At 46.4% G+C, this 26,505-nt stretch overlaps 1 protein-coding gene and 1 pseudogene across 3 annotated transcripts in view; one reads left to right on the forward strand and one right to left on the reverse strand.

Moving 5' to 3' along the window:
- The window catches only part of DRC11 (dynein regulatory complex subunit 11), a 237,563-nt gene that overhangs the window by 85,431 nt on the left and 125,627 nt on the right, over nucleotides 1-26,505 (reverse strand). For all 3 annotated transcript variants that reach the window (XM_077155534.1, XM_077155536.1, XM_077155535.1), the window contains exons 9-11: nucleotides 11,117-11,192; nucleotides 3,845-3,951; nucleotides 3,349-3,450 (exon numbers count right to left, since the gene is read on the reverse strand). In XM_077155534.1, coding sequence (XP_077011649.1) covers nucleotides 3,349-3,450; nucleotides 3,845-3,951; nucleotides 11,117-11,192 — 285 coding nt within the window. The remainder of the gene's footprint in view (nucleotides 1-3,348; nucleotides 3,451-3,844; nucleotides 3,952-11,116; nucleotides 11,193-26,505) is intronic.
- On the forward strand, nucleotides 18,702-21,023 carry LOC143676877 (cytoskeleton-associated protein 2 pseudogene; annotated as a pseudogene).

Raw genomic sequence — 26,505 nt, forward strand, 5'->3', positions numbered from 1 at the left:
CAGTTGTTCCACCACCATTTATTAAAAAGTTTGCTCTCACCTTATTAATTCTTAAAAATTGTTTAGGTATTTAGTTCCTTTGCCTTCCCATATAAATTTCTGAGGCAATCCTGTATATGTCTTTAAAATATATTAATGTGATTTTAATAAGAATTGCACTAAACTTGTACAGTAAATCAATTTGGAAAGAATTGGCATCTTTACCATATTGAGTCTCCCAATCCATGAATGTATTTATAGCTTTCTATTTATTTAGATCTTCTTTGAACATTTTCATCAGCATTTTAAGCTATAAGCCTTGTATATATTTTATTAGATTTACCCAGAAATATTTCAATTTTTGTGTAACTTTAAATAGTGTTGTATTTTTAATTTTGGTGCCCATGTGTCTTGTGTTAATATATACAAATATAATTTATTGTTGTAAGTTTCTCTTATCATGCAACTTTTCTGAATTCATTAGTGCTAGGATTTTAAAAAATTAGATGCCTTGGGATTTTCTACATGACAATCCTGCAGATAAGGAGGTTTACTTCTTCCTCTCCCATCTCTATGCCTTTTACTTCCTTTGCTTGTCCTACTGTACTAGAACTTCCAGCACTATTTCAATAAGCATGGTGTGAGTGAACATCCTTGCCTTGTTCCTGATTTTAGGGAGAAAGCATTCATTCTTTCAAAATTAAGTAAAATGCTAGCTGTAGTTTTTTTGTAGATGGTCTCTATCCTGGGACAATACCATTTCTATTTCTATTTTCCTAAGTTTTACCATGAATGAGTGTTGAATTTTGCCAAATGTTTTTTCTGCAATTGATATGACCACATGATTTTTTTCTTCTTTAATCCATGAAAATAGCTGATTACATTGTGTGATTTTCAAATATGGAACCACCTGCATCCCTGGAATGAGCCCCACTTGGCTATGGTGAATACTTCTTTTTATATGTCACTGTATTCTATTTGCTGATAATTTGTTGAGGATTTTTATGTCTCTATTCATGCAGGACATTAGTTTGTGGCACTTTCTGCACTATCTTTGGTTTTGGTATCAGGAAAATAATCATGAAATTAATTGGGGAATGTTTCTTTCTTTCTTCTACTTTGTGGAACAGACTGTGTGGCCTCAGTACTAATTCCTGTTTAAGCATTTGGTAGAATCTCCAGTGAAGCCATCTGGACCTGGACAATTTTTTGAGGGAAGTTGTTTTAATTCATGTTCGATCTCCGTAATGCCTTGTCCACTGTAGTGCTGCTTCCCCTCCTCTTCTACACTCTGTCAGGCAGTCTTAATTGAATTAATTCTACAATAGTCAGAGAACAGACACAGCATGATTTCAGTCATTTGAAATTTGTTGAGACTTGCTTTATGGCCTAGAATATGGTCTATTCCGGTAAATGTACACTTGAAAATAGTGCATATTCTGCGGTGTTTTGATGTGGGCTTTATGTTTTAATTAGGTCAATTAGTTGATAATTATTCAAAACTTTTAGATTTGTACTGATTTTTCTTTGCTTATTCTAGCAGTTACTGAGAGATGTCTGTCAAACTGCCAATTCTGATTTTGAATTTGCCTATCAACTTCAGCTCCATTTATTCTGTCAACTTTTGCTTTATATATCTTAAAGCTATGTTATTAGACGCATACAGATTAAGGAGTTGTATCTTTTGTTTAGCGGACATTTTAATTTTTTGAAATACCCTTCTTTAGCTCCCCAATTACCCTTTTTGTTGTAAAGCTTCATTTGCCTGATAATATAGCTACAACAGCATCTTGATTAGTATTTTTATGGTTTAAAATTTATGCTCCTTTTAAGGTTTAACTGACCTAGTCTCGATGTCTAAAATGCATTTCTTATAAGCAAGTTATAGTTGGGTTTTACTTTTATCCAATCCGACCATCACTGTCCTTATTGCATTTACATTTTATGTAATTTATGAAATTTATGTAAATTTAATTTATGAAATTTACATAAATTTAGTTGGGTTTAACTCTGTCACCTTCACACTTGTTTTCTATTTTCAAATATATTCTTTTTTTTGTTATTTTCCCTTTTCCGTTTACTTTTAAATTAATCATTTAATTTTTCCATTTTTATCTCCACTATTACTTTTTGTTATACATTTTTAGTATTATATTTTAAAATAATATGAAATATAGTCTTACTATGATTTACCTTACATCGATACTTGATAATATACTATATAACATCAGTGAGATCATACAATATTTGTCCTTTAGTATATGACTCATTTCACTCAGCATGGTGTCTTCAAGATTCATCCATGCTGCCACGTGTCAGAACTTCATTTCTTTTTACAACTGAATAATATTGTGTGTGTGCACCACAGTTCGTTTCCATTTATTGTGAAAAATGCTGCCATGAATATCAGTGTGCAAATATCTGTTCAAGTCCCTGTTTTAATTCTTTTGGTTAATAGTCCTTGAAGTGGGATTGCCAGATCATATAGTAATTCTATAATTAACTTTTTGAGGAACTTCCAAACCGTCTTTCACAGCGTCTGCGCCATTTTACATTCCCACCAACAATGACTGAGTGCCCTTATTTCTCCATGTCCTCTCCATAACTTGTAATTTTCTGTTTTTTTAATATTAGCCAATCTAGTGGTTGTAAAACGGTATCTAATTGTAGTTTCAATTTGCATTTCTTTATTGCCTAATGATGTTGAGCATCTTTTCATGTGCTTTTTTGGCCATCTGTATATCTCTCTTGGAGAAATGGCCATTCAAGACTTCTGTCCATTTTAAATTCGATTATGTATCTTTTTGTTGTTGGATTGAAGGATTTCTTAATATTTTCTGGATAGTAAACCCTTATCAGATAAATGGTTTCCAAGTATTTTCACCCATTGTGGAGACTGTCATTTTACTTTCATGATAAAGTCTTTGGATGCACAAAAGTTTTAAATTTTGACGGGTCCCATTATCTATTTTTTTCTTTCATTGCTTGTGCTTTGGGTGTAAAGTCTAAGAAACCATTGCGATAACACAAGATCCTGAAGATGCTTCCCTATATTTTCTTCTAGTTTTATAGCTCTGCTCTTCTATGTAGGTTTTTTATTCATTTTGAGTTGATTTTTGTTTGGGGCTCGGGTAAAAGGATTCTGGGAACGAGAGAGCATCGGGGAGTTATCCTCAGGCTGCTGGCAAGCCCACGGCCCCGGGCTAGAGGGTGCAGCTCCCCGGCAAACTGACGCCTGGGAGGCCTGTTTGCCACCCCCACCCCCCACCCCCCACCCCCCATCACTCTCCCCAGGCAGCTCTCGGGCTCCTTGTCACCACTGGGACCTGCCCCACACCTACGCCCTGTCCGCGCTCACTCTCTACTCACCTTTTTACCTTCTTTCTTCTTCCCTGATTTGCTTGGAATTTCTTTCTCTCTGTTCACAGCTATTTTTAAGTTTTTTAGCTCCTGTCTCATCAATTCATCAACCTAGGTGAGTACAAAATATAGAGCTTTTAAGTGACTTCAAATTTTTCTTTTAAAAATAGCAAAACTGGGCGGGCCGCGGTGGCTCAGCGGGCAAAGTGCTTGCCTGCTATGCCGGAGGACCTCGGTTCGATTCCCGGCCCCAGCCCATGTAACGAAAACGGAGAAACAAAATACAATAAAACAAGAAAATGTTTAAAAGATGTTTCCCTTTCTTCCTCTCTTCCTTCCTTCTATCCTTCCTTCCTTCTCTCTGTCTTTCCTTTAAAAAAAAAAAAAAAAAAAAAAAAAAAAAAAAAATAGCAAAACTCTGGGGTTGTTCCTGAATAGAAACTTGTAAGGAGGCACAATCATGGCCGTAAGTAGCCTGTATCCCCGTGACGTCAGTGGAGTTTACCTGCACCCTTATCTCTGATTCTAATTCTTTCCGTTTCTCCTCTTTGATAAGCTCTGGATCATACTCCTGGGGGAAATTCCAAGATTCATCTTTGTTCTTCCACATGTCTACGAAAGCAAAGTTTCAGCACAGAGGTTAATAAAAGCAGTGGTTGCAACAGAAAACGCAAGTCTAGCTTTCTGTCCTACTGCACAAAACGACAGTGAATCAGAGAAACTGGAGCACGATGGGAACGGCGTGTTCTTTCCTCGATTCCCCTAATGTTGAATAATATGCTTACGTAATAAATAAAAATGGAGAAGAAAGCTGCTAATGTGAAAATATCGAATAAAAAGGTAGGTTACAAAATATCTTATTCTATGATTATAGCTATGGAAAATATTTCGTTAGTGGAATGTACAATCATTTTTCATTTTTTATAGTATGTTTTATATTACTTTTATGATTAAATGATTCACTAATGATGAGAGGTTTTGTTGCCAGCTCAATGCCCCAGTAATTTTTCCTGCTCCCTTGTTAGAAGACAGGCGAGACTAAACACAGGGGCATTCATTATTTTCCCTAATTCTATGGCTCTATCTTTGATTTAATTTTTGGATGGTTTTGAAATGATACATGGCTTTAATTTCCCTTTTAACTTATCCTGGCAGTTAGGAGGACGGCTGGAGAAATGTGAACTTGGAAGTAAGGATAATTTGCATGACGGACGAAGCCTTCCTTTCTCAGCAAGGGAATTCAGTTTTATGCTGAGGTCCAGAAAGGCTCCAAGACTGGCAGGGACCAGTGGGGCATCAAAAGTGCCTGTGGATCAATATATGATTATAGATTTCAAACCATGGAAAAAGAAAAGAAAGAAAAAAAAAGTGGCCACAGGGAGACCTCTTGGGAAGTGAGCTCTTTCCGGACTTCCGAATGTGCTGGAATGTGCTGGGATTTACCAGACCTGTTCTCCAGGCGAGTTCCCTGGGAACTCATTGTTTGGGTCAAGGTTCCCGAAAGAAGGGAAGGAAACTCAAGGTCATGGGGGCACAGGCCACCTGGGGAGCAAGGAGGCTGGGCAGAGCTGTTGCAGGCAGGTGGGGAGGTGAAAGAACGGGGCGGGGGCTCCCCAACACGGGCTTCCCTAGGGTCAGCAGTGCTCTCGCCCTGATGCAGCTGACCTGGGTGTGTGTGTGTGGGGGGGGCGGCACTTAAACTCCACGTGGGGACGAAAGACAGTCACATAAATCTGGCTGCCGCGGAGAGCCGAGGCCGAAGGTGTAAAACCGAGCAGAGAGAATGCAGTGTCACGTGGACAGACCGGTGCGAGGAGAGGTCAGATCTCTAAACAAACCACGAGTTAGCAACGCGGGTGGGGAATGAAAAGGAGAGGGAAGAGACCCCAAATGGCCCAGAAAAACGACAGATTCTTGGGGCCACCGAGAAGGTGGTGAGGAGCTGGTGACGTGCAGCCGGGGTTGGCCGATGGGTGAGCACTCAGGGTCCTGAGACTGAGGCCACCTGGCGCCACCGAGGCAACCCAGCCTGGCACAGACAGGCCTCCATTTACGGGCGGGTGACCTTACAAGCGGCCTAGCCTGGAGGAGTGGGTTTCTTTTCCTGACCCCCCCGCCAGAGCTAGGGAAAGGACTAAATGGAATAAAATGGGGAATGTTCCCGGTCGGGCCCCAAAGAGCTGCCATCATTTCTTATCGACAATCTCTGTTCTAGAAACAGCTGTGCCCAAACTGCAGAAATGTGTTGGTAAAGCAGAAGTGGTGGGGGAGCTTAGGGCCAGGGCAGGGTCGGGCCAAGCCCTTGGGGTGAGGAACGCAGGGAACAGGCGACAGCAGAGAGACGGGGCTCCGGTTTTCACAAAGTGAGGCTCAGTGAGCGGCTGGTGCCACCTGCGCCGCCTGGCATGCCCTGCACGAGCCCGGGCATGTTTCCTGGAGTAGTGGCAAGGGGGTGGAAGAGACTGGTAGGAGGCAGGCTGCTCGCCTCCCCAGCCCTCGGCCTCTCTCCTGTCGAACTGGTTAAGGTCCCCAGCCTGCTGTGGCTTTCCAGGTGTCAGGTGGGAGGGGAAGGGAGACTGTGGAAGGTGCTGGACGATGCACAAAGGCGTGGTGGAGGAGCTTTGGAGATGGGGAGAGGCTGCGCAGCTACGCCTCTGAGCTTTACAGTCATTTGACCTTGTGAATGTTTTTACTCAAGGCCCCCAGTCCCGCCTCCAGGAGCCATGCTGGCACTGACGAAAGCCAGTGTGGACTGGTGACCTTATGAGTAGCATGTGGTGTTCAGGGGGTGGTCTGGGAGTTGTGCACTTGGCCAAGTGACAGGGCATTCGATCTTTTGTAGCAGGGATGATGTTTATTGTGACGCCAATCTTGGTAGTGTGATGTTGCCTGTGCTGTGTCCACTGACTTCTTTGGTCTTTGCCTCTTGTGCTCGTTTGAAAGTGTTATGTGCCGCAGAAAAGCCATGCTCTTTTAATCCAAATCTGTGGGTGCAGATATGTTGCTGGGTGGGACCTTTGGATTAAACTGTTTCCATGGAGACATGACCCTGCCCGTGTGGGGTGGGTCTTAACCCACTTACTGGAGTCCTGTGGGAGGGAGACCTTTTGTTGAAAAGGACAGATCCTTGGAGACAGAAAAGAAAATATCCTGGGAGATGCTAAACTAAGAGATGAAATCCAGAGTTTGCTCTGGAGAAGCTGAGAGAGAACCCACAGACGCTTAGAGGGAAAATTTGCTCCAGGAGAGGCCAGAAGGACCCACAGGAGCTGAGAGCGACGTTTTGGAAACCAGCCCAGGAGGGAAAGGCCAGCAGACGTCATCATGTGCCTTCCCACGTGACAGAGGAACCCGGGAAGCAATTGGCCTTTCTTGAGTGGAGGTATCCTCTTATTGATGCCTTAATTTGGACTTTTTCAACGGCCTCAGAACTGGAAATTTGTAACCTAATAAATCCCCTTCGTAAAAGCTAATTCATTTCGGATATATTGCATTCCGGCAGCTTTAGCAAACCGGAGCACCACCTTTTAGAATGAAAAGGCTGAATTATATCTGTATTGAACACAGACATAAAACATGGGTCAGGCACACAACCCAAGGCTGAAGAGCCTGGTGCTGCCCCAAGGGCCAGAGGCTGGGATGGCGATTTCTGCAGGTGGAAATGGTCGGTTCGAGCTGTTTACTGCATACAAGTCAGAGCCCACCTTCCCTTCCTGACAGGCCTAAGGGACCCTGGCTCAGCAGGGAGTATGGGTCAGAGCAGTGCTGGCTCAGGTTCCAGCAGGACCCAGGCTCACCGCCTCCACCAGAGCCCACGTGCGCGGAGGCCGGCCAGGGGCAGTTTGGCCAGTGGCGACCACTGCCTCGGCCTCAGAGATGAAGCTCTGAACATAAGCCCCAGGGTGCCTGACAGCATGGGGCAGATATTTGAAAATGATGATGTTGAAAGCCTCCAAATTTCCCCTAGTGCTGCTCACAGGGGCTTTAGGAAGCAGAGATGAACCAAAACACAAAATGGTCAATTTTACTTGTGACTGAGTCACCCACATGTCCTTTCCCAGACAGCGTGAGGACCCAAGAGAGAGGTGGCCCAGCCATCCAGATACAACGAACCAGCTGGACATGGGGGCATGAAAAACATGTGCTGCCTAGCTTGTCTGTGTCACCCCAATGACTTAACAATGATTTTGCCATAAATATTTAAAAATGTATTCTTGCCTGCACCCTGTAGAGGTGGATTTTTGGGTTAGCTCATAAGGTCTGTGTACACCAAAGGCATGGCTCGTTTATGGTTTTCTCACTGGAAGGCGACTGCTCTTTTTCAGTACATTTTTTTAAATGTACATAAGCTTAAAACTCTAGACAATTTTAAAATGTAGGAAAAATAAATGCTTCATTTTATGTGTTTGTAATTGTAAGCTTCCATTCTTTGAAAACATTTTACAAGTTTTAAATGCATTACAACGTGCTATTTACCAATTAAAAACTCTTTTCTAACAGATGCCCCGCCCCCCTTATTTGATAACTTAATTTTGTGCAAACAGCAAAACTTTCCTGTTTCATTAAGGTAATTTAAGGAAAAATACCTTTGTTATTTAAAGGCAGCTGCATTTTATGTTTTCGCTGGAAAGATTTATTAAAAAGGGGAACAGTGCACTGAGTAATAAAGGAATGCAGAATATTTAATTGAAAGGAAACAACAGTATAATTATCTACGTAAAAATGATGGCCCACTATAATTTCAAGCCTCCTTCTGGAGTGGAACTACATTTACAAATAAAGCAGCACAGCAGCATTTGCAGATTTCACCTCTAGAACATTTAAATGGACCTAGTTTTCCATCCCAGCCTTGCTTTCCTCATGACGCCTTTGCAGAAGGCACTTTTCAACCCCTTCAAGAACTTCAAGGCCATTCACAAATGCAGGAAACTATTCACGGCCCTCAAAGGGCAGCCACAGCCCCGCTCTCTCCTGGAGTAGAGGGTGAGCTTCTATCCTGAGAAAGTGAAAAGCTCTGGCAGTTTCATGCCTGGGGTGGAGGAGCAGTGCAGGAGGGGAGGGGAAGGGAGGCTGTGGGCTCATCTCAGTGATTAAAATGCTAATGTTTTCTTTGAAAAGAAAACCCTTTGACTTTTAAGAAAAGCATTCTCAGGCAAAGGCGTTTACTGTCTTTAAATTACCGAAGACCTGCCAGAAAACACTTCAAAATCCAAGGTGTCAAACTAGGCAAATGGTGCTCCACCACGTGATGCCTGCTTGGTAAAGTTGTCACACAACAGGTGAGGGTAGTCTAAGAGCTTTTGGGTCAAGCAGTTTGCAAAGGCATTTGCCTTAAATTACCTTTGTTTTCTCATAGGAACATTGGATTTTCCAAAAAATTAATTTTCACTTTTTTCAAAATAACCCACGCAAATAGTGTTAAAGTCAAAGAGTATTGAAATCATGAAAATAAAAGAGTTGTCCCGCCCTCTCTGCCCTTCAGTTACATTGCCCAGTTGTGTTCATTCCTACATTCATTAAAAAAATCTTGAATGCAGTTATTAAATCTTGACTTTATCAAGCTCATCTATGGGCCAGGCACCTCCTCAGAGGGGGCAGGGGTGGACTTGCCTTTCTCCTGGGGGGGGACAGTCAGTGAGCACACACACATATACACACACACAGTCAGATGCTGCAAGTGCTGGGAGGTAAGTAAAGCAGGGAAAGGGGTGGGCCCAGGGGGAGGAAGAGAGACTGTAGGGACAAGCATTCCAGGCAAGGGGAACAGAAAGTACCAAGGCCCTAGGTGGGGTGTACTTACCAGGTTGGAGGAAGACATGGAGGCCGTGTGGATAGGGGGAGGGGAGAAATGATGTGGCTTAACTTTCGCTCTTTTCCCTGCTTCTCACATTCATCTCCTAATGGTTAAATCAAATGCTTGTAGGGCGGTTTCTCGATTTCTCAAGGCTCGACATTAGCTACTGACTTCCTACGTTGGTAGAAAGTTTTGTTCTCACTACTTTCCTTCCTCCTCTCTCATTTTATTTCTGCATAGTTTCATTAGAGGAGAAGCTGATCCTGTCAGAACCTGGAAGGACACTGTCAGCAGATGTGGAGACCCCGTTCAGATGTGTATGGTGTCAGCCCATGACCCGCGGCATACCCCTACTTGGACAAACTGGGGGACTGTCCCCCCAAACCAGGGCGTAGCAACACAGAGCAACAGAGAGTCAGGCCTGGGAAGGGAAGTCCCAGGATGATGGCTGAGGAGCGCTCCAAGGGGGAGGTCTTTGCAAGAAAGGGGACTGGTAAATTGTCTGGTACCTTTGAAGGGATGGGAAATTATCTTGAAGGTGGGTGAGAGACGTAGAAGGAGCAAATGAGGGTTGTGGTCTAGACCAAAAGAAAATGAGATGTAAAGTGGTCTCCCAACAGACGCCAGCTGCTGCCAACACGCTGCTGCATGCCAGTGGTCCCAGCCACCAGGACCTCACCCCAGCCACTTGGGTTACCACGATTCCTAGCTGCCATCCTAATTTATGCCACTGTCCCCACCCCACACTATAATACCCAAATGCATTGGGAGCATGTTGGTGGCATGTCCCATCTTTGTTATCTTCAGGCTGTGATTGCCAGCAGGAAGAAGGTACCCAGTGTTTGCTGAATGACTATATAAATGAATGACTGTTTTGCATAGTGATTCCTTAAAGAGTTGTCGAATTCTCGAACTCATAGTTGGATGAGGGCAGGCCTGCTATGGGTACCTGCCAATGTTTGCCCCACCTGGCTGTTAGGAAGGTTCAGTGAGATGGGCATGGAAAGCACAAAGTGGTGAGTTTCCTGGGTGCCTGATAAATGTCAGTTTACCCCTTTGACTTCCTCCCTTCCCAATTAAAGGAGTTGTCAAATCCTGCAAATGTCCTCCTTTTCTTGGCCTTTCTGCCATGCATTCCCTGCTTCTGATGTCATTTGAAAGAATTTTAGGTGGCCCACGGACCCACATTTTTACTTTCTGTAAGTAGCATATCCTACTGTGATTTATCACTACTGCTGCTTTGGATGAGACTCAATTTATTGGGAGTAAAAACTGAGAGTCAATTGAAAAAAATTTCAGAAAGAACAGTACCACGTGCTGTCCAGGTAAAGCCAGATTGTGAAGGAGGGAAGCAAATGAGTGATGTGTGGAGATCCTCTACTCTACCACATTCTTACTGCATTTTTCAGGAATTTTCACCACAGCGCCAGTGATCAGGGTCACCTCGGCAGGGCATTCTATGTTGGGATCTAACTAGAGGGTAGAGTGGGACCGGAGGAATTGGATCATGGCTCTCGTGAACTATAATGGAAATATCTGAAAGGCCAATTCATCTGCTGGCAGATCTGGCCGGATGATAGCTATGCTAATTACGCTGAACAACACACAGAGGGATGACATGTCGGGACTCGGGCACATGCCTTCCTCTAATAGGATTAAAACATTTCACCGTGCATACGGTACTGATTTGCTTAATCAAAACAGTCTAAGGAATATCTTTTTCCCTGTCCCAAAGTGAGAGAATGTTCAGCCAAAGTCTCAGGGGTTCAAATGCAGGGCAGAAGCTTATCTTATCTTCGTGTCCTCTTTGTGTCATGCTCTTTTCCCAATTCCATGCCCCTAAGCCAGAAGGAATTTTAAAAGATGCAAGGACAGAAAATCCTGCTAGGAGCTGCACGTGGGGCCCTCTCGCTGCTGAGTACCTGATTCTCCCACATACAGGCCCCGGGGCCTCAGCTCCAGGGCGCTTTCTCCTAAACCAACCTTTGTATGTGTTATTTCCTTCCTCCATTTCGTCAAGGAAGAGACTTGGTGCCATTCTCCATTCCTTGTCTTCTTCCTGTCCAGACAGAAAAACACGCTTGTTAATTTCCTGCACAGTCCGGCTTTAAAGGCGAGGCAGCGGGGGAAGAGGACATGGCCATGACTTCTAAGGTAGGACACAGGCTCTCTCCTGGCATGTGGAACAAAGGTCCAGCCCTTGCCCGCCTGGCATGGAAGGTTTTGGAGCTTTGGCTCTGCCTCCAGGTTCATGGACGCGTCCCCAGCTGACACCAGCTCCCCTTCCCAGTCGCCTTCCCTATGGCTCCCAGAACTGAGCAGGGGCCTCGGCCCCGTGCCCCGAGTTCGGTCCTGTGTCCTGGGGCTCGCTCAGGCGCTGACCGCCCAGCCGGAGTCCGCCCGCCCCTCCCTGCCACCCCGGAACTGGGCTTTGGAGCTGTACCCCGTGTTGCATTCCCACAGTTGCAGGCTCTAGGAGCCCCTGCCACCGCTTCCCCTTGCTCAGCTGTCCCCTCCCTGAGCCTGGACATGAGCCCCGAGCCCAGCAGGCAGGATGGGGGGGCTCTGCTTCCCTCCTGGAGCCTGCTTGCTCGCCGCCCACCCAAGCCTCACATGGCCCTCTGGCTCCTGCCGCCCTCTGCCACCCACCCCGGCTCTGGGTCCCGGCAGAATGTCCCCCCAGACGTGAAGAACCGAACCTGCGACCCCCACTGCCCTGGTGATTCCCACAGTCACATCTACACTGACAGGCTTCCACGACCGTCACGCCCACGGAAGCCTGAGCACCTAAGGCACAGCGTGTGCTCACGCTCCCCCCGTGGGGTTTTGAGAAGTGGCGCGTGGACCGGGCAGAGGACACTGGGTTCTTCCCACTGGGCTGCCTCCACATGCTGCCAGGCCCCTCACCTGCCCTTGCTTTGCTGGGCTTGTGGGTCCCAGCAACTGGGACCTGCCGGCCGAGCCCTGCACCCGACAGTGCCAGGCTCACGGGCAGGGGCGCCCTCGGAGAGTGGCTGCATAAGGCTGAGAATGTTGTAGATGCACCGAGATGGCGCGCACGCTCACGCTATGTGCATTTAATTTACTAAAGAAAAGTACATGCTCGCCCCGGAACTGTCCCCGTCAGTCCTTGAGTCTTTGTTCTGATGATGTGGAGTAAATATTTAGTCACCACATACCTACTAGAGTTCCTGCATCACTCCTTTCTGTCCCATCTTTCCAGGCCATGCTTGTTCTATTTTTTTTTTTTTTTGATGATTTTTGTCGTATCCGAGAGTGGTTGGAAGGGCCGTTCATAAACAGACACCCTTTTAACTTATGCCTTTACAAAGGGAACCCTCGGTCACCACTGGGAAACCATAGTGGACAGGTGGGTTTCACTTTCCACACCCACCAGAACAGAACATGAAATAAAAGATATCTGTCCGGCATCACTCTGTGGCTTGACATCCCTGCCCGTGTCCCACATGCTGAGAAGCCCTGCACTGGCTCCTGTCAGTTTCTGGGCAGGTGAAATTTAAATTCTATGCAGCACTGATTAATACTTGCACAGGTGATAAAATATTGTGTGTCACATAGTAGGAAAGCCCTCTGGCTTCATTAAATCAAGTAAATCACACAGCCACGAGGAGCTGGGTCACAGCCTCAAGTAAACTCCTGCGTGGTGACATCATTTATCTCTGGAAGCAAGCACAGCTCTGATCATATGACACGCCTGCTCAATAACCTTCCGCAGCTCCCTACTGCCTCCTGAAATCCAGATGCCTGCTGCACCTGGTGGCTGTGACCAGCTTCTCTTTGGAGCTGTGCCTCCCTTCCCCACTGGACATGCCTCTGGGTAAAGCCACCCTGGACTCGGGGTTGGCCTTTTAGTTTCCTAGCTGCTTAAAGCAAATACCATGAAATCACTTGGCTTGAACAGTAGGAATTTATTAGCTTACAGTTTTGAGGCTGAGAAAATGTCCAAATCAAGGCATCCTCAGGGCAATGCTTTCTTCCCTAAGACTGGCTGCTGGTGATTCGTGGCTCCCTTGCCATGCGGCACCCCTTCTTTTCCCGGTTTTGCTGAGCTCAGCTTCTTGCTTCCGTGGCTTTCTCTTTCTCTCTTTCTCCATATTCATTCCGTTTATGAAGGACTCCAGTGAGAGGACTGAGGTCCATCCCGAACGAGGCCGGCCACACCTTAAGTGGAGCAGCCTCATCAGAAGAGCCCCTGACAACAGGTCCACGCCCACAGGAATGGACTGGATTTAAGATCGTGTTTTTGTAGCCTACACACAGCTTCAAACCACCACTGGCTTTGAATTGTTCTGCGCTTTTCAGTCTTGCTTTTGCTCAGGTGGTTTATTCCTTGAGCAGGTACTGACCATGTGGCAGGCACTGGATGCCCTGGCGAAGGAGGGGCCCAGTCCCCGCTCTCCTGCAGCTTTCAGAAGTCAGGACGCAGGTGGAGCAAGAGCCCCCAAGAGTGGGGAGAGCTGCTGAGGGAAGAGGGAGGGGTCTCTTGGTGGGGGTGGGGAGTGGGCTGGGCTGGGAGGCTGCCTGCCTCGTAAAACCTGAAGAGGACCCAGAAATATGAGGGGACTCCAAGCCCAGGAGGCAGCCAGGCTTGCCCTGCAGGAGCCACTCTAGGCCAGAGCTACCCATTCTGTTCTGTATTTGCCCCTGGGGGGCCGCCAGGTGGTGAGGCTGAGACCTATGTTAGTTTGCAAGCTGCCGGGATGCAATATACCAAAAAATGGAATGGTTTTCAAAACGGGAATTTAATAAGTTACAAGTTCACAGTTCTAAGGGTATAAATATGCTGTAACTAAGGCATCCAAGGAAAGATACCTTAATTCTAGAAAGACCGATGGGTCAGGAACCCCTCTGTCAGCTGGGAAGTCACGTGGCTGGCATTGGCTGGTCCCTTGCTCCTGGGCTCTTGAGCCTCTGTTTCTGAGGGGTCTCCTCACTTTGCTTCTCCAGGGCTGGTTTTTATCTCTTGGCTCCGCTTGGCTCTCCCCAGGTTGTGGCTTGTCTCACATGTCACGGGAATGCAGACAGCAATGTGTGCTGGGCTCCAAGCATCTCTGAATATCTGTGTCTCTGTTCTCTGAAGCAATTGTTCTGTGAACATCTACATCTGCTCCTTCTATCGGCTCTGAGCTCTCCCCAAAATGTTTCCTCTTTTAAAGATTCAGTAAACTAATCAAGGCCCATCTGGAACGGGAGGGGTCACGTCTCCACCTAATCAAAAGGTCAGCCCATGACTGGGTGCATCACATCTCCATGGAGATACTCTAAGCAAACGTTTCCACCCTACGATGTTGGGTCGGGATAAAAAGAAACGGCTGTCCCTCCAAGACAGGATCAGGCTAAGACATGGCTTTTCTGGGCACACGACACATTCCATAGGCCCACATGGGGGAATGGAGGGATGGGCACGGCCCACATGGGGGATGGAGGGATGGGCACGGCCCACATGGGGGATGGAGGGATGGGCACGGCCCACATGGGGGATGGCGGGATGGGCGGCGGTGCTGGGGGACGGGTGTGCAGGGGCAAGGAGGGCTTCCAGCAGAGGGAACAGAGGTGTGAGGCCAGGCCTGCTGAGCCCATGTTTTGTTTGGATACAAAGAAGTGAGCTGCCCAGATGGACATGAGACTGCAGAGGTGGAGGGCGAAGGAAAGAGGGAGGGAGTGGAGGGCAGGAGCCCTGGTCCTCAGTGAGCAGGACAGCGGGGGCAGGGCTCAGGGTCGTGGTTGGGCTGAGCGTGGGGAGAGGACACCCGTGGACATGGTCTTTCTCCCGTCTGTGGGGTATTCCCTCACAGGCCCGAGCAGATGTCCCTTCCCCTGGGAAGCCGCCCCGACTTCCAGGTGAGCAGACGTCTCCGGCTCTGGTGGCACCCGCTACCCGCTGGCATTGCCGCCCCTTGCGTGTGCCTTAACTGCTCTCTTGGCCCGGAGACCCCCTGGGGGTCTTGCTGCTGCTTGGTGCCAGCTCAGCGCCAGGGAGTTTAGGGCATGTGAGTAGAAATAAAAGGGACAGGTCTATGTGTCCAACTTTATAACAAATACTAAGTTCTCCCCTGGAGAGGGGAGGCCAGCTTTGTAAACATTCAATCCGGGTAATATGGAAAGACAGCAAATGCGAGACATCCCCAGGACTTCACAGGGCCCAGCTAGCCATCTGGTAACCACCGGCAATTACATGAGAAAAGTTTTAACTAGAGGAGAAAGTACGAGCTCAAGTTTCCGCTTCCCTTTTTGGCATGGGCAGGCACCGGGTATTGAACCCGGCTCTCCAGCATGGCAGGCGAGAACTCTGCCTGCTGAGCCACCCGGGCTGGCCCTCTGCTTTCCTTTTTAAACATCTTTCTTTTCTTAATCGTTCCTGAAATTTATTGCATATGGGTCTGCCCATTTTTTGTTTGGTTGTTGTGGATTTAAAATTTTATATTTTGCTCATTTTGACAATTACTCGGGGGGGGGGGGGGATTCCACGAGGAAGCTTGAGTTCACCATCTCACCCTGAAGACCACCCCACCCACCTTCTTTCTTTTAATTTTTTTTTGTATAATATAATATATACAAAGCAAAGAATGAAAAAAAAAACCCAACAGTTCTCAAAGCACTCTTCAACAGGGAGTTACAGGGCAGATCCCAGAGTGTGTCATGGGCTACCACACCATCCTCTCAGACTTTTCCTTCTAGCTGCTCCAGAATATGGGAGGCTAGAATGAATAATTTTTTTTTTACTATCACAATCAACTTTTTTTCTTTTTTTGTGAAAAATAACATATATACAGAAAAGCAATACATTTCATAGCACAGCACAACAATTAGTTGTAGGACAGATTTCAGAGTTTGGTATGGGTTACAATTCCAGAATTTTAGATTTTTACTTCTAGCTGCTCTAAGAGACTGGAGACTAAAACAAATATCAATTTAATGATTCAGCCATCATACTCGTTTGTTAAACCCTACCTTCTCATGTTGGAAGGGGCTGTCAATAATATGGGGTAGGGAGATGGAATTATCTGATGTTCTGGAGAGGCTGGGCCCTCTAGGTTTCAGGACTTTTCTGGTCCAGGGACCCATCTGGAGGTTGTAGGTTTCTGGAAAGTTACCCTAGTGTGGGGAAACTTTGTAGAGTCTTATATATTGCCCTAGGTATTCCTTAGGATTGGCTGAAATGGTCCTGGCTGGGGGTTGGCAGGTTATGATAGGTAGCAAGGTCTACCTGAAGTTTGCATACAAGCAACCTCCAGAGGAGCCTCTCGACTCTATTTAAACTCTCTCTGCCACTGACACTTTCTTAGTTACACTTCTTTTTCCCCTTTTGGTCAGGATGGAATTGTTGATCCCATAGTGCGAGGGCTGGACTCATCCCTGGGAGTCCTCTCCCACACTGGGCTTAGAGAGAGTGAGGCCACATCTGAGCAACAACAGAGATCCTCCAGAAGTAACTCTTAGGCATGCCTATAGGTAGGCTAAGCTTCTCTGTCACCTACATAAGCTTCACAAGGGTAAGCCTCCAGATCAAGGGCATGGCCTACCTATTGATCTGGGTGTCCCTAATGCTCCACACAATATCAGGGGATTCCCTGATGGTAAAGTTTAATAGATCCACATTTTTTCTCCCATTCCTCAAGGGACTTTGCGATACTTTTTGTTTATCTGTTTAATATATTCTAGGATGTATCCAGGCATTACACTAAACTATACAGGATTAAAGGCCCTCATTCTTATTCTGGGCTCCCTGTGTTTCAGTTGCCCAAATGAACCATCCAGACAGGTTGAGCTAGATTACGTGCTACAGTGAATTTAGGTTCAGGACAAAACAAAACTTTCTTCCTTTGTCTCAAACAGTAGGTGTGGTTCTAAAATATAGACAATGTCTTCCCTACCCTTGTGTTCTGAATTACCTTAATCCTGACATCAGCTTCATTCTTATCTCTAAACACCAGGTTATAGATATGTAAAAAATCCCCTCAAAATCCAGAAATAATAATTACCACTCCAGACTAAATGTGCCTGCTATAAAAGCTTACGAAGTAGGCCCCTGTTTTCTTATAAGCATTTTCTAAAGGAGATTATACAATAATTTCTGCCTTTCTTTTTTTTTTTTTTGCTGGCTTGACCAATATTCCTTTCTGATGGAAACTTCTCGACCACTTCCCGCACCAGGCCCAGCTCAGCCAAGTAGCTCAGCGGCAGGTAGCGCCCAATTGCACTGGCTCTCCCTGAGCAGGCCTGGTAAATAGGGGCATACTGGGGAGCTGGGAGGGAGGGAGCGCATGGACCCACAGCCACACAGATACCTTTGGAGGATGGAATGGAGAGGGGAGCAGACCCCTGTGGACTCCCCAGCCCCAGCCCATGCCTGCCATGCTTCTAGACCACGAACCCTGAGTGAGCCTGTGTTCCTGGCCCCCCAACACACCCAAAGAGCCTGATGAGGCGTGCCTGCCTAGCAGTGCTCGTCCTTCCTTTCATTCAGAAATCGCATCGAGGACTGCTCCGTGCAAACCCCGGCTCTGCTTCCACACCACTGGGCCGCACTGTTGGAGGGGTTGGCCAGCAGCAATGCCAAGACCAGTTCCAGCTCCTCTAGGGCTCATGGCAGAGCCACACTGAGGGTTTTGCAGAAGTGCAGACTTACTGCCCAAATGACACATCACAACAATGCCACCACCGTTGTGAAATCAAAGGGAAATAGTCAGCCACATCACCTCACCGTATTCAATTAAGTCTTTGTTTTTCTATTTCCTTGTTTATGTGCACAAGAGATTTTGGCCTATTATATCATAGCATAATTACAATGATTTTAAAATTTGCTAGTTGAATAGGTAAAACATAGCATTTGTTTTTAGTTTATACTCTTTTAAGTGGTGAGCCTGAACATTTTGTGTTTTTTTTTTTTTTTTTATGAACTTTTCAGGCCTTTTTCCTGTAAACCTCCCCAGGTGATCCCAGGGGCAGCCATGGATGAAGCAAAGTTCTCCTTGCAGCACCTCAGAGCCATTTCGCCCCCTTGAACCTCGGATGACCAGTATTCTCCATGCCCAGCCTGCTCCAGATGAAATCATCTTGGCCCATTTACCCCTTGCTCGAAGACAGAATTCCAGGTTGTTCCTCCTGCTGCCCGCCTCCTCTGGGCACGTCCGGCTGGTGGGCTCCCCGTCAGGGAATGCAGCTGGGTTAGTGGCCGTGGGTGGGGCCCCTCCGGGGTCTCCTTGGCCTGCAGGGGCCGAGCAGGTGGTCTGCAGGTGCTTCCTCCTTCTGCACATTTTCATCACTCCAGGACTCCTGGCCTCAGGACCCTTTTCCTGCGTGAACTGCACAGGCAGATTCCACTCTCCTGAACGTGTACGAATGGCTTTGCACATCTATTCCTAAGACATCTGCGATTCTTTCATCTGGTCCCCTAAGCAGACTTTGTGCTCCTGGAGGGCGGGGGCTGTTCATGTCTTACTCGTTTTATTTCTTCATTGCCTGTGCGCTTGCTGACTGATAGAGTAACGAATGAATGAGAGAAGCATGTTCTAACATCCCAGACGATTTCACAGCGCTTGTGTCCATGTACTATGGAAATACCAGCCTGTCATGGCATGCTCTGCAGCACCTGATTTCCTTCTCCTTTTCTGAAAATCAGGCCATTTCCATGGCCCTGGTCTCCTGTGCCTCCCCTTTCTCAGGACACTTAGAGCATCACGGCAGCACCAGGCCGTGTGGCCCCTCAGCTATCCTGGGCCGACTGTGCAGCTCAGCCACACGGCCAGATTTATTTAGGGCAGCCAGCAACCTTCCAATCGGCTCCTAGCTTTCTCTTTGTGGTCCAATCATTGATAAACCCCTAAGGTCAGAGCACTTGCTTAGTGAGAATAAACTGATGGAGGCCTCTTGATTTACTATTAAATCACATTTAGACAGGCACCCAGGGCGGCGGCTGTGGGCTGTGAGTCTGTCCCCTGAGCGCAACTCAGGCTGTGCTGAGTCGAGGAAGCTCAGCTATCCAGAAACCGGAGAATGATGCCAACTGAACACCAGGTCCAAGAAGACACAAAAGTTGTGAAACTTAAAACAAAAATGGCTGATAAAATGCCAATAGATCTACAGAGAGCAAAAATAATATAAGCGTAGAGAAATAATATTCCTTTAAAACCTTCTAATGAATCAACCAATTCAACTATAGCAGTCGGTACATATAATTTTGAGGAAAATAATCAAACTATTCAGTTGTTTCCAATTAAAGATGATCTCCCAAATCAACATCTCACTTACTCAGGCATTTCAGTTAAAAAAAAAAAATAGTAAAAAAACCAAATGACGACAGAGAAACCTAAGGAAGATGCTGCTAACATTCCCAAGAAACCTGTGCTGCTGGGATCTTATCGTGGCCAAATTGTTCAGTCTAAGGTTAATTCATCTAGAAAACCTCTACAAGTCATAGATGCGAGTTCTGCAACAACCAAGAAACTTCCAACTACTGTCTCTGAAGCCACAGAGCCTCAGCCTGTCAATACCAGCAGTATAATAGTGAAAAGTAATAGAGTCTCAAACGTAACTACCACAAAATCTGCTAGCACTGCGTGTCAGGACAGACAATGTGTGTGACCTCCTATTAGAACTCACCACAGTAATGGCCTGGACAAGGTGAGACAGGGCATCAATAGCCTTTCTGCCAGTGTTACAATCGAGAAAGGGCCTACTGGAAAGGAGTACTACAATTAAACACAGATGTATCTAGGGTCCAAATAAATTCTCAAGACCCAAAAAGAAATGAGACGTTGTCAAGAACCCTGGCTTCTAACGTTATAACCTGCTTTATCTTCTAACACCACACTGATTGAACAGCCCAAAACCAGTGACCAGCGAAGACGTACTACAGCCAAGACAACCTTCCATAGATCGGCTCAGCCCAAAGAAACTGCAGAAGAGAGAAAAATCCATCTGACCGAGTAGAAAGCTGGGAAAGGAAGAGTCCTAAAAAGGCCTCCCAGCTCCATACTTAGCCAGCTAGAATATGAAGGACAAAGTGACAAACCGGTTGGGTCCTTCTGGACTACCATGGCCAAAGAAGATGAACAGAGACTATTTACTGAAAAAGTAAACAAGACTTTTGTGAATGCTTGAACTTGATTAATGAGAAATGCCCAAAATGAAGAAATATTGGCCACACCGAATGATCTGGTTGAAAATATGCCAGATGTGAAAAAAGCTTGTTAAATATTGGATATGTGTTGCATGTCCTGAACCAATCACAACTCCTACTGAAAATACTATCACAACCTATGAGAAAGCCATTCAGGCAGGGGCTCAGCCTACTGAAGAGATGAGACATGCAACTGTAGATATCCTAACACTGAAGAGTCAAGAAGAAGTTAACTGTGGAGGAAACACTGAGGCTTGTGCAGCCATAGAACAAATCCAAGAAGTCAACACTGAAAATACAGGTGTTAACCTAAAGCCAGAAGAACTGGAAATGGAAAACAAACCACATAGAAATGCGATGTTTCAACAATGTGAAAAAGAACAAGAGGACAAAACAAAAGAGCCCATCAGTGATGCTAAAGCCCCCGATAATGAAACTAGAGCAAGTTGCTTAATTAAATGTAATGTTCCTACTACACCATACTTGCAAAGTGTAAAAAAGAAGATGCAGTTTGATGAAACAAATTCTGCATTTAAAGAGCTGAAGTTTCCAACACCAGTGAGACGGTCTCAACATCTTCAAGAGAAAAATTCCAAATTGCCAGATATGTTAAAAGACCATTATCCTTATGTGACTTCACTGGAGCGGTTAACAGAATGGGGAAGTGAAACAGATGCTTTTGTATGCCGTCCTGATGCCGCGCTCTGCCGGGTGTGCTCCGAGACTGAGACGGCAGAAGAGAACTAAAGTTCTCATAAGGAATGGGTTTTAATATAAATAAGAGGGTACTTTGTGGTAAGGGAAAGATGGTAGGTAAACTTAGTGGATATTAGAAACTTTAAAATTAGTTTGAGTTCCTTTCTTAGTTAAAATTTTAACTTCCATGGCTTCCTTTGATGTAGTTTACAGACTATTAGAATGGAGTTAATATATTATTAACAAATTTCATCCTAGTTTTGGTAGCATTTCTAAAATACCAGTAGTTAAACTTGTTTTTCCGTCTGATATTAAAACTTTACTGTTAAATCATGTCCCCTGAAACCTGACCATATATCCAGTAAACAATTCTTTTCCTCTCACACATAAATACCACCAATAAAATTGTTTTGTGAAGCCCTGAAGTAATAGTTAAATGACATAATTTTTCAACTCCACATTTTCAATAAGTGATTTTTCATTGTTAAAGACTAGTTGTATTTGATCGCAGATCACATATTTCATCTTATTTATGATCACTCTTTCCATTTGTGTAATAGCAGCTGTCTTTATTCTTTTTACTATCTTCTGTTTGGGAGAGTAGCACTTTTATCCTTTTTAAACTGTGTACCTAATATGCATCCAATACATTAAAATACCCATATAATGATGTTCTAATGACATCTATTTCCACAAGTAGATTACAGAATGCACATTTCATGGTGAATGTCTGAGTCTCAAAATACATTGTAGTCAGACTTGGCTTGCGATTTTCCAACACTTGGAACTAAGTGTATGTCTAATGGTATATTTCTTTTTGAAAAATGCTATCAGTCTACTTAACTAGAAATTTAGCTATTTTTTTCCTGTTAGCAGGAACAATAACTTCTTTATTTCGACATACTTTTTATGGGCCCCCAATATATATATTTTTAAATTAGAGCAGTTGTAGGTTTACAGAAACATTACTCAGAAAGTACAAAGTTCCCATATACCACTTCTCACAGGCAGTTTTCCCTACTATTTTGCATTCATGTGGTACCTTTGTTACAACTGATGAAACGATACTATAATTACGCTATTCGCTTTAGCCCACTGTTTGCATTAGGGTTCACTATTTGCACTGCACAGTTCTATGACGGGTGTGTGTGTGTGTGATTTATACACAACTTAAAATTTCCCTTTTTATCCCTTTTAGAATTACAGTTCAGTGGTATTAATTACCTACATGAAGTCATGCCTCCATCACCATCATCCATTGCCAAAACTTTTCCATCATCAAACCAAAGCTCTGTACCAATTAAACATTAACTCGCGCTCGGCCCCTGCTAACTTGTATTCTAATTTCTGACTTTATGAATATACCTACTATGCTTATTTTATATAAATGTGACCAAAAAGTAAAAAAAAAAAATTATATTCAGACAGCTGCTTTACTGAAACTAACCATCTTTTAAATGATCGGTTTCCAGCTACAATTTTTTAAATTGTAGGTTTCCAGTTTCTTACATAACACAAAAAAGGATTCATACAAGACGCTTTAGCTTGCTGTACTCAGCGCCGGTGAGCTATTCTGGCTGAGGTAGCGTTGAAAATACAGGGGAATGTTTCCAAAAGACGGTGGATGTCAAATGCTTTATCCTAGGTTCTGTCTTGGAGGAACTGTAAGAGCGGACAGGACAGGGAGGGAACCTTCCCAACCCTTCCCCAAATGCTCACCATGAAGATAATTTCCTGTGTGGCTTAAATCTGAGCCAAACAAACTGAAGTTCTGTTGAAATTTTTCTATCAGCAAGTAAGTGCATCTGAAGTGGGCTTGTTGAGGGGTAGTTGACATTTCACCTTAGTAGATAAGTGGCCAAATTCAAAAAGGGCTGTTATCTGTTGCATTTTTACATGAGGGTATTCATTTTAGTTCAAATGGCAAATTCACCACTCAGAAAGTGTCAGGTTACCTGACTGGTTTTAGGAGCTGGGCCCTGAGGGCGAGGAAGGGGCCAGCTGGTTAGTTCCCACCCAAATGGGTGAAATTAAATCCTGAATTTGAAAACTGACACAGAAGCTATCATTGTTTAAAACTACATTTAAAAATAAAAATACACCATAAAACTGGACTGCTCATGACATTCAGCTTGAAGAAAACACTTAAGCATCTCGAGGCCGGCTTTGACTTGCACTTCGGGTGTTCCCACCCAGGCGAGAGTCTCAGTTAGTTCCCTGGGCCTTTGGGAGCTCGCTGCTCCAGGCACACATGAGAAAAATGCGAACTCGAGACGGCCTTCAGTACAGTACGAGGGCTCAAAATGTGCAGCTGTGTCCCAAACACATCTGTTCCAATTTTCCCTGATGGCAGGCACATTTAATTTCTGTCAGAAAGGGCTGGGCCTCCCTGGCCATTCTGGTGTAAGGAATAAAGTGCCTCTCATGGGGGCCACGGAAACCCTCTGCTCCTCCTCCCCAGGCCCACCCTTCCCTGCAGCCACCCCACATCGCAGTGAGCGCTCACTGGAATTCACGTATGACAAGAACAAACGTACAGACATAAAGACCTTTCTGGAAGGCTATCTACCAACATGTCAATTACGGTTAACGTTGGGTAGTGGGGTCCAGGCGATATTTATTTATTTATCTCTTTTTGCTAATCAATAACCTAATTTTCCCTCTTTACAGTGAACATGCATTATTTGAGTAAGAAGTATTACATATTGCCTGATAAGAGAACTAGGTGAGCGACTGGGGGGCAGGGGCCTGGGGAAATGGAGTTACAGGCCAGCCAAGGAACAGAGGGAGTCCACCTGCCCCGGTTTCCTACTTTTCCGGGAGGAAACCTCTCACGCCGGTCCAGAGATCCTTACGTCAGGCGGTAAGTGGGCACCCCGGGCTTCGTGAACCCTGTGAACCTAGCCAATCTGAATCTGTTTCTGATCCCAGCAACACCCAACTTGTGGGTAGGGTGTCTGGAAGAGCGATTCCCGAAACAGGGACCCAGTGCCTGGGCGTCCCCGCCTGCCTGTCCATCTTCTCGGCCCCCTGGCCCATCGCCAGGCTCAAACTGGCTTCAAACTGTCCCTTGCACATTCCCTCTCCCCAGCTCTGTTTTCCAATGCACGGAGGGAAGAGAGGTCATTTGGATAAAAGCCTTTCCCTACATCTTCCTCACCGCCTTCAGACACTGCTGCTCCCCCAGCTTCCTCTCTACCCCTCCCTGCCGCAGGGAAACGTTTTGCCCTCTTTCCAGCCTCATCTCGTCCCGCCCGACTCCCCTGGCACCCCGCACCCCCGCACCCTGGCATCCTGCCCTGGGTACCTTCGGCAGCTGGCCTCATTCTCAGCCCGTGACCCTCAGCTCCCGGCACTCTGCCTCCGGCTGCCCTGGCCTTGCCACCGTTTAACTGAGGTGGCTCCGAGAGTACCACAGACGTGCTCCCGAGCTGTGCCTTTATCCCAGGGCTCCTCCTTGACTTCGCAGCAGCATCTGACGCCGAGTGGCCCTCTCTCTTGAATCTGTCCTGTGACATGGCCTCCCTCATACTCTTCGTTCCCACTTCTCATGGTGGATGAACTGAAAGGACAAAAAGAGAACCTTCCTCTCATCCTTCCACGAAGTTGGGAAATAAACAGAAGTCCCTTCCTGCCTCCCAAGCTGCTCCTGCCTCCCCCACTGGTGTCATCTCTTCCTCCTACCCTGCCATGTGGGTGTGCCCCAGACCCCCCGCCTTGCACCCGCAGTGCTTCTGCAAAAACTCCACCATTTCCCGCCTTCCTCCAGGGTTGCCTGCCCAGGGGTAGCGCCGATGTCGATCCCACCAGCCTTGGCCTTGTCTGAGTGGCCGTGAGCATCCATGGACCTACTGGCTCCCTCTGCCTGGACGTCTCAGCATCATCAAAACTCGATTTCTAAAGCCAGTTTCTGCCCTTCTGTTTCTCCTTCCTCTCACGGTTCCACTCCAGACTCCTGGAATCCATCTCCACTTCCTGGTCTTCCCTTCTTTAAACACCCGGTCAGCCAGGCTGGTCAGCATCCTTGAAATCCTTTGCATCTCTTCCATCATTTCGTGTCCACTGCTTCCACCCGGGGCATTCACTCATCCCTTCAGAAACAATGATTGCATAGCTGCCAAGTTCCGAGGCGCTGCTGGGGGCTGCACTTAGTGAGGTTGCTCCAGCTGCTGGAGGGCAGCAGACTGCAGGGTGGCAGGAGGGAAGGTGCCACTGTCAGGGCTGTTGTAGTGGTTCCCAGAGGGGCCTGCGGCCAGGGTGAGCCGCGGAGAAGGGACAAGGCGGGCAGAAAGAGTCTCCCAGCCACATGCCCCATCCTCCCTGCCATCGCCATGGCGTTTCCACCACAGCAGGTCGCTCACGCGCCCCTCCATGGCTGGCTCAGTGGTGAAATTCAGAGTGCACACTCGAGCCAAGAAGTGTGCGAGCCTCTGTGGTCAGAGAGGAGATGCTGTTTGGCGCTGCAGAGAAATCAAAGCTTTTAGACCAAGTGTGCTGTGGCTAGACCCAAGGCTCTTCCCAGGAGACTGCGGCTCCAAGTCCAGTCCGTCCAGGGCTGGGCTAATGTGGAGAAGGGTTTCATGTCCCCGTTTACGGGTGCTATGGGCAGGTCAAAACCCATGTTAAACAGTCCAAGTGGTTTAACACAGGCCTGAAAAGTAACATAACTAATCCGGTTAAAGATGGACAGCGGTAGGGCTCCATTTCTGTTCTTTTTGTTTTTCAAGCCAAAGTGAGAGCCACCCTGCTGAGTGTGAGGCAAATGGAATTACTGTGAGATTGAAAGCACATTTTCAGAGACTGCTATCGGTTTGCAGAATATTTCCTTCTGGTACCATCATTCTCCTTTAAACTACTTTTCACAGGGTGTCTTCTTATCTGCAATACTTTATGTTAGATACTGACTTAGAATCAAGGATCCAAAAGACTACTTTTGTTTTAACTGTTGACTTTTGAGGTTCTTTATGTAGTGTAGATATGAGTTCTTTGTCGGATCTGTGGTTTGCACACGTGTTTCCTTCTACTCTGCAGCTTGTCTTCATGCCCTTCACAGGGAAGCAGGCACATGGAGCGTTCAGGGGCACCAATGGGGCAGCCGGTGGCTTTTGTGTTGGTTCTGAATGTTGTACCTACTTCCCCGCTGCAGTGATTTAGTTCTAGAGGGCGGGAGCAGACTTTATCAATGGGAAAGAAGTTACAGAACATATGGAGGCACACTGAAGCTTGCAGGCACCCGTCTAGACCTGCTGCGGCCGCTGCTACACTAATGCAGCTGCCACCTCCCTGCCAGGCCCAGGGCCACCACGGCTGCCATACCACAACCACTCCTAGTCTTGCCGTCCCTCTACCTCCTCCAGCACCCGCTCCTCACACCCTCCTCCCCCAGCACCCTGCTCCTCCCACCTCCTCTCCCAGCACCTAACTCCTCCCATCCCTCCTCCTCCAGCACCCTGCTCCTCCCATCCCTCCTCCTCCAGCACCCCACTCCTCCCACCCCTCCTCCTCCAGCACCTCACTCCTCCCACCCCTCCTC

Source organism: Tamandua tetradactyla, chromosome 3 (assembly GCF_023851605.1).
Source record: "Tamandua tetradactyla isolate mTamTet1 chromosome 3, mTamTet1.pri, whole genome shotgun sequence".
Lineage (NCBI taxonomy): Eukaryota > Metazoa > Chordata > Mammalia > Pilosa > Myrmecophagidae > Tamandua > Tamandua tetradactyla.